Genomic DNA, 15,728 nt, shown 5'->3' on the forward strand with positions numbered 1-15,728 from the left:
CTCATGTGCTCAGTGTGAACCTGCTTTCATCTGTGAAGAGCACAGGGCGCCAGTGGCAAATTTGCCAATCTTGGTGTTCTCTGGCAAATGCCAAACGTCCTGCACGGTGTTGGGCTGTGAGCACAACCCCCACCTGTGGACGTCGGGCCCTCATACCACCCTCATGGAGTTTGTTTCTGACCGTTTGAGCAGACACATGCACATTTGTGGCCTGCTGGAGGGCATTTTGCAGGGCTCTGGCAGTGCTCCCCCTTGCACAAAGGCGGAGGTAGCGGTCCTGCTGCTGGGTTGTTGCCCTCCTACGGCCACCTCCACGTCTCCTGATGTACTGGCCTGTCTCCTGGTAGCGCCTCCATGCTCTGGACACTACGCTGACAGACACAGCAAACCTTCTTGCCACAGCTCGCATTGATGTGCCATCCTGGATGAGCTGCACTACCTGAGCCACTTGTGTGGGTTGTAGACTCCGTCTCATGCTATCACTAGAGTGAGAGCACCGCCAGCATTCAAAAGTGACCAAAACATCAGCCAGGAAGCATAGGAACTGAGAAGTGGTCTGTGGTCACCACCTGCAGAATCACTCCTTTATTGGGGGTGTCTTGCTAATTGCCTATAATTTCCACCTTTTGTCTATTCCATTTGCACAACAGCATGTGAAATTTATTGTCAATCAGTGTTGCTTCCTAAGTGGACAGTTTGATTTCACAGAAGTGTGATTGACTTGGAGTTACATTGTGTTGTTTAAGTGTTCCCTTTATTTTTTTGAGCAGTGTATGTTTGGGGATGATACATCCTATAAAATGCTGAAGCACAAATATAAGTCCCATCATATTAAAAAAAAGTCAATATAACTTTACAGAAAGGAAATTAACCCGTGGATATCTTGTAAGCATAATACCCCATACTTTCATTGCAAATGTTGGTAAACAAATACCAGTGGAAACAATACAAGTTAAAATATTCAATCAGAAACATTTACTGGGGGTTTTAATTTTTAATTACTAAATTACCGGTACACATTCTGACAAAGCCACATCATGATGTTTTAGTAACTAAATACTTTACCTTGAAAACATACTCTAGGATCTATAATTCATGAAGGAAATGTCCAAAACTTGAATTGGTTCAACACATAAGCAGTCAGTCACACCTGGTCTAAACAGAATGCATTCCAGACGCCTGCCCATTTTCACATGGACAAGCCTGAATTTGGCCAAAAAGTCTAAATAGAAACAAATGGTGGCATCACTTACGTGATGTGCTGTTGGTGACCTCACAGCTACAATCTATGCAGTTTATATTCCGCAGACAATTACCACATAGCTGTAATACTGTACTGCTGATTCTGTACTCTGAGATATTCTTGTCAGTAAAGAATCTATAGTAGGATCTTCGCCTAAACAATACAAAACATACAAATACAATATATAACTATATCACACCTGCCCAGACCCACTAGCCCTCACCCCTATCTCCAGTGCCCTTTACTTCTGTCATGACAAAACTGTATCCCTGCGTGATGATGATTCCTAAAGACTTAACTCCTCACCTCCCTCCATTGACTGCTTGATTATGGGAATGGCACGGAAATGGCAAAGGAATCCATTTGGAGTTGTCTATGACAAGTCCTCACATCTGGCATAGCTGTGTATACCGAGTCACTGGATGTATACATGAGATGTCTCACATATACCATAAGAAAACATTGCGTGCCACAACAATGGAGTGAGCCTGAGTCTGATCTAGGTGTCTATACGTCTAGGCCTCTATTGCCTATTGGCCTCATGCTGCCTCCCCCTCTGACGTCCCCGGCCTCTGACTAGACATGGATAGCAGCGTGACCTTTGACCTTTGCGTCCCCTGTAAGGAGGACGAATAGGGCACCTGATTCTCCGTGGTCGAGTCTCTCCCGTTGTTGCCGCGGCAACACAGCACCATCATGACCTTGTCCCTGAAGTCGTCAGAGATGTAGTAGAAGATGAAGGGGTCGATGCAGCTATTCAACGTGCTAACGGCTAGGCTAACCATGTAGGGCACATACAGATCCTCCCCATTGTCCACCAGATAGGAGTCTGAGTAGTGCAGGAGGAGGAGGACGTTGCTGGGCAGCAGGCAGCCCACGAACACCACCAGGACCAACATGGTGACGTGCATTGCGTGGGCGTAGCGCTGGCCTCCTGCCACCAGGGTGCGTATCACAGAGACGTAGCAGTAGAGGACGACCAGAAGGGGGAGCAGGAAGCCGAGAAAAAAGAGTGTGAGGAAGTAGGGAAGGAAGTAGTTCTCGTGCACCTTCTCAGGCAGCGCGTCGTGGCAGGTGGTGATGCGCGGCTCATCCAGTGTGTAGGACTGGCGTGAGATGAGGAGAGGCAGCATGGCAGCCAACACCGCCACCCACACGCATAGGCTCATGTAGAAAGAGGTGCGGCGGCTGCGGAGGGTCTTGGCACCGAACGGGTGCACCAAAGCCACGTAGCGGTCCACAGCGATGAATGCCAGACACAGCACCGAGCCATACATGTTGCCGTAGAAGAGCGCCGTGACCACGCGGCAGAATGGCTCACCAAAGGCCCAGTCGTTGCCCTGTAAGTGGTAGACGATGCGGAAAGGGAGCACCATCAGTATCATGAGGTCGGTGGCGGTGAGGTTGATGAGGAGGATGGTGGAGGGCAGCTTCTTGGTACGGAACAGAAGGACCCACAGGGCCAGGAGGTTAGCTGGGAGGCCCAGAGTGAATGCAATTATGTAGAGGATGGGTACGTAGAGCACAGTGGTGGAAGCCTGCACCTCCTTGATCTGCTTGTCATTCAGGGTGGTGAAGTTACACTTGGACATCAGCGTAAAGGAGCGCAGCCCTGTCCAAGAAGGCACAGAAGATTTGGTGATTCATTAGACATTATACATGCTACAAGCATTATACAAGGATTCTCAGCATACTGTATTTCATGTATGTTGATTCAAGGATTTAGTGTGGGCTTACATTACAAGTTTGTCAATATATTTCATTTGATATTAACAGTTCGTACACATACTGTACTGATGTTTTATCCAGGAGAAACTTTGCATCCAAGTCAAGCATTCAGACTCAAATTTCCTATTGACATGAATATGTGATTTACAGAAAAGATTGAGCTGGGCATATCTCAAATTAGGATTCAGCCCACTTTGTTAAGCTTGCAAGACGTTCACGTATTTAAATCATGCCGTGATGTCAAAGGGAGATTTGGGTGAAAATTTGAGTCAGTCAAGAGGATCTCAAGCTAGGATTCAACACATTAACCACGTTTCCATCCATAGTTTTTATGCAAGTAAAATCATATCATATTAAAAAAATCATGACAGCTGTGATGGAAAGGTCTTCTCAGGAAAACATCTGTAGCATCCTGAAGGTTTAGCCTACAAACTACAGACCCCTCTATGGAAAGATGACTGTCAGGAACACGACTTGTCTGAAGGTAGCCCAGTACCAGTTTGAAAAATGAATCGAAGTAGTTTGCCTAAAAAATGTATTAAGAAAGTGTCACAAAATAGGGTAAAAATGTATTAAAAAAGTGTTACAAAATAGCATACAAATATTCTCATCATGTAGGCTAGACTACCTGCACTGCATCTGCAAGCTGTTGGCTAGAGCACACATGCCAAGACTAGAGAAGGTACATTTACTATTTAAGTTGTTGTGATAAATCTATAGGTAGAGTTGAAAATGTGATGGAAACACATTGAACTTCAGATTTTTATTCTGTACATGTAAACTTAAGCAAAAAATGTAAATTTTGTGTGCAGTATGTTGTCACACAGTGATTTTGATCTGCAACAAGTCCGTTTGGTGTAGTGGTGAGCGATTAACCAAAACGACGGTTCTTTTTGGTTTTTAAATACTCATTGACCAATGTCAGGTGAGTATTTGAATTCCATTTGGTTCAGTTTTTTTCTGTGAGCTCAAGGCGCACATTGCAGTTTCTCTAGATATAAATCCGATCCAGCCTGAACTGTGCGATGTAGCAGGGAGTTGTAGTTTCCAACAGGGCCAATACACTACATAGTTTAGCGCATAAAACTTGGTAAAACTACAATGGCCATAATCTACTGCGCATCTATTTGTCCAGTCTCTGTTGATTTTATGCCTGTTATGGAACAGGCAGAAGAATGTTGTGAGGGGATATAGAGAGCAGCAGTGCCTTATTTACTTTGAAGAACTACAAAATGGTGATTTCGACAGACAGCAGCAGCTCTATGAGTTGATGACTTGGAATGAAATACTAAATTAATCAAATAAAACAAATGTAATATACACAACAACTGAAATATTTTATTAAAGTAAAGCAATGTGAATAAATTATGCTTAATAAGTGATAAGCAGTAATGTCAGTCACTACCATCATGGGACTTTTATTTATTGTTTTATTCTGTGTTGTTACAGCAACTCAAATAATCAAAACCGCAATCAAAAACCTTGATTCTTTTTTTTATAATCTAATCAAAACCGAACCAACCTCAAAAAGCAATAATTGCTCAACACTAGTTTGCCGGAAACACACCACTGGTGGGAAAATGCGCATATTTTCTTTATATTCACATGAAATCTGTCGCCAATTGGATGGAAACCTAGCTATTGTCACGTTCCTGACCTGTTTTCTCTTGTTTTTGTATGTGTTTAGTTGGTCAGGGCGTGAGTTGGGGTGGGCATTCTATGTTATGTGTTTCTATGTTTAGGTTCATTGTCTGTTAGCCTTATATGGTTCTTAAATCAGGGACAGGTGTTTTTCATTTCCTCTGATTGAGAATCATATATAGGTAGGCTGTTTCACACTGTTTGTTTGTTGGGTGATTGTCTTCCGTGTCTGTATGTATGTTCGTACCACACGGGACTGTAGCGTTTGTTTGTAGTCTGTACCTGTTCGTGCGTTCTTCGTGTATTTGTAAGTTCTTATGTTTTAGGTCAGTCTACGTTGTTTATTTGTTTTGTAGTTTGTTTAAGAGTTTTCGTGTTTAGTCGTTCTGTTAATAAATATTCATTATGTCTTCATCACCCGCTGCGCCTTGGTCCGCTCATTCACTACAAGACTACCGACCTTTACAGAATCACCCAACCAACAAGGATCAAGCAGCGTGAGAAGCAACAGCAGCGATCGCAGGATTTCTGGACATGAGAGGAAATACTGGACGGGAAAGGTCCATGGGCTCAGCCTGGAGAATATCGCCGCCCTCGTGAAGAACTGGAGGCAGCTAAAGCCGAGAGGCGGTGGTATGAGGAGGCAGCACGGAGGCGAGGCTGGAAGCCTGTTAATCAAGCCCAAAAATGTATTGGGGAGGGGGAAAGGGAGTGTGGCGAAGTCAGGTAAGAGACCTGCGCCTACTCCCTGTACTTACCGTGGAGAGCGAGATTACGGGCAGACACCGTGTTACGCAGAAGAGCGCATGGTGTCTCCTGTACGTGTGCATAGCCCGGTGCGGTACATACCAGCTCCTCGTATCGGCCGGGCTAGATTGAGTATTGAGCCAGGTGCCATGAAGCCGGCTCAACGCGTCTGGTCTCCAGTGCGTCTCCTCGGGCCGGCTTACATGGCACCAGCCTTACGCATGGTGTTCCCGGTTCGCCTACATAGCCCGGTGCGGGTTATTCCACCTCCCCGCACTGGTCGGGCGATGGGGAGCATACAACCAGGTAAGGTTGGGCAGGCTCAGTGCTCAAGGGAGCCAGTACGCCTGCACGGTCCGGTATTTCCGGAGCCACCTCCCCGCCCTAGCCCAGTACCACCAGGGCCTACACCACGCATCAGGCTTCCTGTGCGTCTCCAGAGCCCTGTTCCTCCTCCACGCACTAGCCCTGTGGTGCGTGTCTCCAGCCCATTACCACCAGTGCCTACACCACGCACCAAGCCTCATGTGCGTCTCCAGAGTCCTGTGCGTCCTGTTGCTGCTCCCCGCACTAGCCTGAAGGTGCGTGTCCTTAGCCCGGTACCTCCAGTTCCGGCACCATGCACCAGGCCTACAGTGCGCCTCAGCCGGTCATTGCTGCCCGTTTGCCAAGCACCGTCAGAGCCGCCCGTCTGTCCCGAGCCGTCAGAGCCGCCCGTCTGTCCCGAGCCGTCAGAGCCGCCCGTCTGTCCCGAGCCGTCAAAGCCGCCCGTCTGTCCCGAGCCTTCAGAGCCGTCCGCCAGCCATGAGCAGCCAGAGCCGTCCGCCTGCCATGAGCAGCCAGAGCCGTCCGCCAGCCATGAGCAGCCAGAGCCGTCCGCCAGCCATGAGCAGCCAGAGCCGTCCGCCAGCCATGAGCAGCCAGAGCCGTCCGCCAGCCATGAGCAGCCAGAGCCGTCCGCCAGCCATGAGCAGCCAGAGCCGTCCGCCAGCCATGAGCAGCCAGAGCCGTCCGCCAGCCATGAGCAGCCAGGGCCGTCCGCCAGCCATGAGCAGCCAGGGCCGTCCGCCAGCCATGAGCAGCCAGAGCCGTCCGCCAGCCATGAGCAGCCAGAGCCGTCCGCCAGCCATGAGCAGCCAGAGCCGTCAGCCAGCCATGAGCAGCCAGAGCCGTCAGCCAGCCATGAGCTGCCGTCCCTCAGTCCGGAGCTGCCGTCCCTCAGTCCGGAGCTTCCCCTTAGTTCGGTGCTGCCCCTTAATCCAGTGGGGTTCATTTGGAGGGTGGTCATTGGGAGGAGACTACAAAAGCGGGGATTGACTATGGTGGGATGGGGACCACTCCCAGAGCCTGGCCGCCACCGTGGACAGATGCCCACCCAGACCCTCCCCTAGACTTTTGGTGGTGCGCCCAGAGTTCGCACCTTGAGGGGGGGGTTATGTCACGTTCCTGACCTATTTTCTCTTGTTTTTGTATGTTTTTAGTTGGTCAGGGCGTGAGTTGGGGTGGGCATTCTATGTTATGTGTTTCTATGTTTAGGTTCATTGTCTGTTAGCCTTATATGGTTCTCAATCAGGGACAGGTGTTTTTCATTTCCTCTGATTGAGAATCATATATAGGTAGGCTGTTTCACACTGTTTGTTTGTTGGGTGATTGTCTTCCGTGTCTGTATGTATGTTCGTACCACACGGGACTGTAGCGTTTGTTTGTAGTCTGTACCTGTTTGTGCGTTCTTCGTGTATTTGTAAGTTCTCATGTTTTAGGTCAGTCTACGTCGTTTATTTGTTTTGTAGTTTGTTTAAGAGTTTTTGTGTTTCGCTCTATCTGTTAATAAATATTCATTATGTCTTCATCACCCGCTGCGCCTTGGTCCGCTCATTCACCACAAGACGACCTTTACAGCTATTAAGAAAAAATGTGTCATCAGCTTCAAAAGACGCTAGGGTCATGGGAGGGATCTAGCAAAAACATTAAAGTGGTCTGTGGTGTGTCCAAAGGTCAGCTTGACTCATCACATCCTCAGGCAGATCCTCTTGACGCTGAACAAATAACCCCTTAACTATGTAATTGACATTTACGCTGCAGCTGAAAGCACATAATGACCTCATGTCCCCTTTGAGACCTGGATGTTTAATAAATATTAATCTATGTGAGCTGGAAAGTTGAGAGTTAATGTGCATTAACCTAATAACAACAGCACTAACTGTGGTAAAATGCAAATGTATATTTTGGTATCCAGATTTAGAACTGTTACAGGTCTACAGTTGAGCATGTAGTGGCCAGGGTTGAGGAGTTACATGTAATCTGATTACCCCCAAAATACTTAACTGTAATTAGTTACATTACCAGATAAAGTATTAGAATCAGATTACAGATACTTTCGAAAAACGTAACTTCTTGGATTACTTTTAAATTCAGAAATTATGTTTGCGAGAAAAAAAATACATTATGACACCTTGCCGTTTTTTCAATGACATTCAATTCAGCATTGAAAAAAGTTTACGTTTGTTCCACCTGAGCGAGTCACAGACCACTATGATGACACACCATATGCGTTTGATGGATCCTCTTTGTCTTCTTCTAATGCCTCTTAAGGGAAAAGTAATCCAAAAGTAACTGAAAGTTATCAGATTACGTTACTGAGTTTGTGTAATTTCAAAGTTCCGTTACTGATAAACATTTTGGACAGGTAACTAGTAACTGTGTCATTCCACGAAATGAGTGCCTTTTGTGTCCCTTTTGATATTTTAAGTAGAAATTGTGCAACAAGATTGGATTTTAACACAGAGAAATCAATCAATCAGATGTTTAGTGTCAAAGACTTAATAATGTGAGAAAATTCATCATTTTGACATGTCCCTCCATGCACCCTTTGTGACTTCTAGAAAGATTTTAACCCACTTAACCCCAAAATGTATCCAGGTTTCACCATCATTGTAAAGCCCTAGTTATTTTGCAGCTTTGACAGTCATTTCTGAAGATGATTATTTATTTCATGTGATTAGTGATTCATTTACGTCTGTCCCTCATTTTAAGGTCAACCCTTTCACGTGAACTAAACTGTTGTTTTAATATGGTGGATCTATTCCTTTTAAAATATTTATTTCAGAAGAAAAATGTAACATCTAAAAGTCAAATCATGGTGTAAAAGCAGGTAAGTTGGTTCTACTCATTTTTGCCATTTTCTGGTGTTTAGTGGTGGAAAAGTGAGTGGGTCGAGTTTTAACACGTCAACTCTGTTACCCACTAGATAGTCAGGCTAGACTTGTTTGAACATGTATTCAAAAAATGGTGAAGCTTGGATTCAATTGCCACTCTGTTGTACACTGTCACGCCCTGACCTTAGAGATCCTTTTAATTCTCTATTTGGTTAGGTCAGGGTGTGACTAGGGTGGGCAATCTATTTCTTTGATGGCCGGGTATGGTTCCCAATCAGAGGCAGCTGTCTATCGTTGTCTCTGATTGGGGATCATACTTAGGCAGCTTTTTTCCACCTGTAGTTTGTGGGATCTTGTTTTTGGTACTGTGCTGTTTACCTCTACTAGATGTTAGGGTGTGTATTTGTTGTTTTTTCAGTGTTCATTTAATAAATTGAAATATATGCCTACCACGCTGCACCTTGGTTCACTCATTCCACCAACGAGCGTAACACACACAACAAGCTTACATCCCCCCTGTCACAAGGGTATTTATGGCTGATTTAAGATTAAATAGTCAACCCTGTTACTTTTTTTGGCACTTAATAGGCACTTACTATAAGATTTGTTTTATTTAACCTCTTGAGATGGGAAAACATGTTTTTTTGTATCAAGTTGAACATGTGCTCTTCATGACCAAATGTGATATTAGGTGAAATCAATTGTGTGTGTTTTTTTACCAAGTTCCAACTGTAACGGAATACATTTAAAAAGTAACCTACCCAACCCTGGTAGTGGCTCAGTGTTGTGGACACATTTTTTCAAATCAGCCATGGAATTCATGCTTGCTGTTCAGCCATAACAGCTAGGCGGCAGGCTATAGTAAAAGTTCCCAGAGAGTTCAGGCCCATTTCAGCGAATGACCCTATAGGGAACGCATTCCTACTCTGTAGATAAGAGGTGTGTTCAGCTTGCATGCTGGTATCTTCAACATCACAAAAAAACAAAGACGAGTAAGATTGAACATGAACACCTACACACAAAAAATTCACACACATTTTGAATGTTTTATGACAAAGCCTCGGTTAATGGTTTGCCTGATGGAAAAAAGACCTAAAGGAGTTTGGAGTGAAGAAGAGATGCACCAACTTACGGATGCCGGTGCACTCCTCCGTGGTGGAAGAGGGGGAACAGCCATGTAGAAGAGAGGAGAGAAAGAACAGCAAAAGAAGAGTCCCGGCTGGGGCAGAGAGAGCCATGGTTCAGTAGAGGATCTGTAAGTTGTGGCCAGGATGTACTTCCGCAAGCAGAGAGCTCCCTTCCTTTCTCTTCTCTGTGTTCCACGGCCTCTCCTCCTATTACCACCTGCTCAGTAATATATTTTAGCCCCCTACTGGAGTTGTGTGAGTACTCCTCTTATCCAAATCCACTTGATGAAAGGAGATGCAGTCTGGAATTTGAATCTGAAGTGGCGGTGTAGAGCTGGTTCTTTTCTTACCAAGTCCACTTGTAATGCAGTGACTGTCTCTACAGTGGCAGTCACACACAAACACATTAAAAAACACACAAACACATACTTCATAGGTAATTGTCATTGTGTTCAAGAGCTCCATGCGCTGCCATTCATTGAAATATCCTGTCCTAAACAACGCCTACACACTCCCTATCCTCTCCCTTGAAGCAATCTTTTTCTAATCCATACTGGACTCAATAGTGCATCTTCAGACACCATTTAAAACACAATCCACAAAAAGGCCCTCAGGTGTTGATGCCAGAAGAAAGACATTCCTGTCATTCTTCGGAGGACAACCTATTGTTGAATAAGCTTACAGTATGTCAATAATCATGCACTGGGCAGAGAGGATGTGCTTTCCACCCAAAGACAGAATGGAGAAGTATTCAACTATTGCTTTTATGTACGCCCTGGATTATTGTTTACGTAGCTTAGTTTATTGTTCCTCCTTAGGATTGTGGCACCAACTGAACATATTTGTGCAGTTAGTCCTTAATCTGCACACATACCGAACCATTCCAAACCATACTATACCATAGCAAACCATACCATACCTAACCATACGACAGTTGCGTGATTGGATGTTGATCATAGCTGACACATGGTCAATTCCATGGTAACAGAATGACGCTGAAACACTTTAAAAGTACCAAACAAAAACTACTGATTGATCAATACAACATTAGAAAGGAACAAATATCATACCCCCAAGACATGCTAACCTCACCATTACAATGACAGGGAAGGTTAGCATGTCTTAGGAGTATGATATTTGACTCTCTGCAACGTTCTCACTCACCATTATTCGTGATTCATTCATGGTTATATGTAATCATGGTAGCATAATGTAGAAGTGTTTCAAAACATATTCTATTCTTATTTACAATAAAAGTGACACCAAAATGACACAATACATCATTTACCATATATTTACATTGGGCACAAAATAATCTGAAACACAACCAAAATGAACTGCAAATGCATCCAACAAGTTTGTAGAGTCACAAGCTTGATTTAGTCATTGCAGACTAGGAATATGGGATCAAATACTAAACTTACTTTACTTTATTTATAAGAATCTGTAGTGGTGTCAGTAAGTTTGACCCCTACCTTTTGAAAAAAAAATGTTTACTTGTTAAACAAAATATCTTTCATGTTGGTCTGTATTAGTATAACCTAATATAATTTCCCTTGTTTTTAGCATACAATATAACTCACTATTTGAAGAATTTACTTTCTACAGACATTACTGCTCATCTTTAACAAGGGTGACAATCATTTTGGACCCTAGTGTATATCTCTTATTTTCACTAAAATATAGACCCTTATCTTTCATTTGACACAAAATGTGTTGTGCTCCTATGAACTTCACGTTCATGTTAATGCGGCTTTTTACATGGAAATGCCCACATGCAAACTGGACAGAACTACGGTGTCATTTTCATTTGACCTAGTTCATTGTTTTAATAGTCTACAGACGAGAATGGATGTAGATTTAACTTTTTTTTTTTTTTTACAGAATTATCAAAAGTATTAATTTCTTAGAAGTCACTTTTGCCTAATAGAGTAATGTTGGTCCGTATTTAACTAAAATAAACAGGAAATTACAAGACACAAAATGTTGTGGAGTTCTGTTTGGCTTTTTCCAGACTATTCACTGTTACCTACTTCAACCACCAGAGGTCAGTCTTGACAAACAAATGTAAAAAGCGCAACTGTTTTCTTGAGCTGAGAAAATATGTGGGTGGAATTTGGAAAATACTCCGTTGCCTGTAGGCCCTGCACGCAGTCTCTGATTCATCAGAACGTCAGCAAGACAGCAACAGTGGTATGCATTAATATAGGACATCTCAAACCTAATTCCACTACTGATAAGAGGGCAGAGGAAGCGAAAGAATACCTGCATAAAAACAAATGACAGGCCCAATCAATGTTTCTTGGGTAAAAACAGATATTTTATATCAGAGACAGCTCTGACACCTTTCTTTACTTGAATTAAAGTGGACACCATGTCGCCCCCCTTAGTTTTTCTGTCATATCAGGAGTGACATCTCAGAGATGCTGTAGTTAAACAGCCCATCGTTCCTAATGTACTGTAACTTCAACCGCGCACCAAAGCCTTTAGTACACAGCCATCCATACATAACATAACAGTATCCAGGTTTGATGTACTGTAACAACAACCCAGCCATCTCTCTACTGTCTGTACTGGACCAAGTCCCACCTCTTTGATCATTACTGCACGACTCCATTGAGAATCAGATCTTATATCATTCAGTCATTTTCCCACCTCAGCAGGTCTCTCCAGTGCCGCACGGATTTAGTGACAGGAGCAAGCCCGAGCGACATGTATCAATTAGCTTGTCACTGAGCCCCGGGTGGCCGCGGGCTCTCTTCTTACCAAAGGTAAGCCGATCCCTCAATGTAGCCACCTGCTGTCATGTTTTTGATCATCATGTCTTGTCCCTGTGCTTCCCTCTGCTGGTCTTATTAGGTTCTTTCCCTCTTTTCTATCCTTCTCTCTCCTCCTCCCTTTCTCCCTCTCCCGCTCTCTCTCTATCGTTCCGTTCCTGCTCCCAGCTGTTTCTCATTCTCCTAACGACCTCATTTACTCTTTCACACCTGTCCCCTATTTTTGCCCTCATTAGAGTTCCTATTTCTTCCTCTGTTTTCCGCTTCAGTCCTTGTCGGATTCTTGTTTGATGTTTGCTGTTCAGTGTCCTTGTTCCGCCCTGTCGTGTTTTTGCCTTCATCAGATGCTGCATGTGAGCAGGTGTCTAGTGGTCGCGTCTCCAGTCGTTCATCTCTACTGACGAGAGGATTTCAGTTTTCCTGTTTTGTTTTTACCTTAGATATATCAGGAGTATCGTTTTTGTCTAAGACTGGAATAAAGACTCTGTTTCTATTACGTCGCTTTTGGGTCCTCCTTCATCAGCATAACAGAAGAATCCGACCAAGAATGGACCCAGCGACTACGGATTCTCGCAAGACTGCCATCGAGATCCAGGGAGAAATGCTCGGTAGACACGAGCAGGAATTGTCTGCTGCTCGTCATGCCGTTGAGACCCTGGCCGCTCATGTCTCCGATCTCTCAGGACAGTTTCAGAGTCTTCGTCTCGTGCCACCAGCTACTTCCTGGTCTTCCAAGTCTCCGGAACCTAGGGTTAATAACCCACCTTGTTACTCTGGGCAGCCCACTGAGTGTCGCTCCTTTCTCACCCAGTGTGATATTGTGTTCTCTCTCCAGCCCAACACATACTCAGGAGAGAGAGCTCGGATCGCTTACGTCATATCGCTCCTGACTGGTCGGGCTCGGGAGTGGGGCACAGCTATCTGGGAGGCAAGGGCTGAGTGTTCTAACGTTTATCAGAACTTTAAGGAGGAGATGATACGCGTTTTTGATCGTTCTGTTTTTGGGAAGGAGGCTTCCAGGGTCCTGGCTTCCCTATGTCAAGGTGATCGATCCATAACGGATTACTCTATAGAGTTTCGCACTCTTGCTGCATCCAGTGACTGGAACGAGCCGGCGTTGCTCGCTCGTTTTTTGGAGGGACTTCACGCTGAGGTTAAGGATGAGATTCTCTCCCGGGAGGTTCCTTCCAGCGTGGACTCTTTGATTGCACTCGCCATCCGCATAGAACGACGGGTAGATCTTCGTCACCGAGCTCGTGGAAGAGAGCTCGCGTTAACGGTGTTTCCCCTCTCCGCATCTCAACCATCTTCTCCCATCAGCTCAGAGACTGAGCCCATGCAGCTGGGAGGTATTCGCATCTCGACTAAGGAGAGGGAACGGAGAATCACCAACCGCCTTTGTCTCTATTGCGGTTCTGCTGGACATTTTGTCATATCATGTCCAGTAAAAGCCAGAGCTCATCAGTAAGCGGAGGGCTACTGGTGAGCGCTACTACTCAGGTCTCTCCATCAAGATCCTGTACTACCTTGTCGGTCCATCTACGCTGGACCGGTTCGGCTGCTTCCTGCAGTGCCTTGATAGACTCTGGGGCTGAGGGTTGTTTTATGGACGAAGCATGGGCTCGGAAACATGAGATTCCTCTCAGACAGTTAGGGAGGCCCACGCCCATGTTCGCCTTAGATGGTAGTTCTCTCCCCAGTATCAGATGTGAGACACTACCTTTAACCCTCACAGTATCTGGTAACCACAGTGAGACCATTTCCTTTTTGATTTTTCGTTCACCTTTTACACCTGTTGTTTTGGGTCATCCCTGGCTAGTATGTCATAATCCTTCTATTAATTGGTCTAGTAATTCTATCCTATCCTGGAATGTTTCTTGTCATGTGAAGTGTTTAATGTCTGCTATACCTCCTGTTTCTTCTGTCCCCTCTACTCAGGAGGAACCTGGTGATTTGACAGGAGTGCCGGAGGAATATCATGATCTACGCACGGTCTTCAGTCGGTCCAGAGCCAGCTCTCTTCCTCCTCACCGGTCGTATGATTGTTGTATTGATCTCCTTCCGGGGACCACTCCTCCTCGGGGTAGACTATTCTCTCTGTCGGCTCCCGAACGTAAGGCTCTCGAGGATTATCTGTCTGTTTCTCTCGACGCCGGTACTGTGGTGCCTTCTTCCTCTCCCGCCGGAGCGGGGTTTTTCTTTGTTAAGAAGAAGGACGGTACTCTGCGCCCCTGCGTGGATTATCGAGGGCTGAATGACATAACGGTTAAGAATCGTTATCCGCTTCCCCTTATGTCGTCAGCCTTCGAGATGCTGCAGGGAGCCAGGTTCTTTACTAAGTTGGACCTTCGTAACGCTTACCATCTCGTACGCATCAGAGAGGGGGACGAGTGGAAAACGGCGTTTAACACTCCGTTAGGGCATTTTGAATACCGGGTTCTGCCGTTCGGTCTCTCTAATGCTCCAGCTGTCTTTCAGGCATTAGTTAATGATGTACTGAGAGACATGCTGAACATCTTTGTTTTCGTTTACCTTGACGATATCCTGATTTTTTCACCGTCACTCGAGATTCATGTTCAGCACGTTCGACGTGTACTCCAGCGCCTTTTAGAGAATTGTCTCTACGTGAAGGCTGAGAAGTGCGCCTTTCATGTCTCCTCTGTCACTTTTCTCGGTTCTGTTATTTCCGCTGAAGGCATTCAGATGGATCCCGCTAAGGTCCAGGCTGTCAGCGATTGGCCTGTTCCTAAGTCACGTGTCGAGTTGCAGCGCTTTCTCGGTTTCGCTAATTTCTATCGGCGTTTCATTCGTAATTTCGGTCAAGTGGCTGCCCCTCTCACAGCTCTGACTTCTGTCAAGACTTGCTTTAAGTGGTCCGGTTCCGCCCAGGGAGCTTTTGATCTCCTCAAGAAGCGTTTTACATCCGCCCCTATCCTTGTTACTCCTGACGTCACTAAACAATTCATTGTCGAGGTTGACGCTTCAGAGGTGGGCGTGGGAGCCATTCTGTCCCAGCGCTTCCAGTCTGACGATAAGGTTCATCCTTGCGCTTACTTTTCTCATCGCCTGTCGCCATCGGAACGCAACTATGATGTGGGTAACCGCGAACTGCTCGCTATCCGCTTAGCCATAGGCGAATGGCGACACTGGTTGGAGGGGGCGACCGTTCCTTTTGTCGTTTGGACTGACCATAAGAACCTTGAGTACATCCGTTCTGCCAAACGACTTAATGCACGTCAAGCTCGTTGGGCGTTGTTTTTCGCTCGTTTCGAGTTCGTGATTTCCTATCGCCCGGGGAATAAGAACACCA

At 45.4% G+C, this 15,728-nt stretch overlaps 1 protein-coding gene across 1 annotated transcript; it reads right to left on the minus strand.

Moving 5' to 3' along the window:
* Positions 1 to 974: 974 nt before the first annotated feature.
* On the minus strand, positions 975 to 9,892 carry LOC129858282 (proteinase-activated receptor 4-like). The gene is made up of 2 exons (XM_055927406.1): positions 9,647 to 9,892; positions 975 to 2,855 (listed from the first exon to the last, which is right to left on the minus strand). The coding sequence occupies exons 1-2, from the start codon at positions 9,750 to 9,752 to the stop codon at positions 1,783 to 1,785; spliced, it is 1,179 nt and encodes a 392-aa protein (XP_055783381.1). The 5' UTR covers positions 9,753 to 9,892; the 3' UTR covers positions 975 to 1,782.
* Positions 9,893 to 15,728: the final 5,836 nt, after the last annotated feature.

The sequence above is a fragment of the Salvelinus fontinalis genome, chromosome 6 (genome assembly GCF_029448725.1).
Source record: "Salvelinus fontinalis isolate EN_2023a chromosome 6, ASM2944872v1, whole genome shotgun sequence".
In the NCBI taxonomy this organism is placed as follows: Eukaryota; Metazoa; Chordata; class Actinopteri; order Salmoniformes; family Salmonidae; genus Salvelinus; species Salvelinus fontinalis.

Excerpts from the sequence above, each read along its gene's own strand:
- LOC129858282 (XM_055927406.1), bottom strand. The coding sequence starts at position 9,752 with ATGGCTCTCTCTGCCCCAGCCGGGACTCTTCTTTTGCTGTTCTTTCTC. Across the intron at positions 2,856-9,646 it reads GGAGGAGTGCACCGGCATCC|GGCTGCGCTCCTTTACGCTG; the intron begins GTAAGTTGGTGC and ends CTTCTTGGACAG.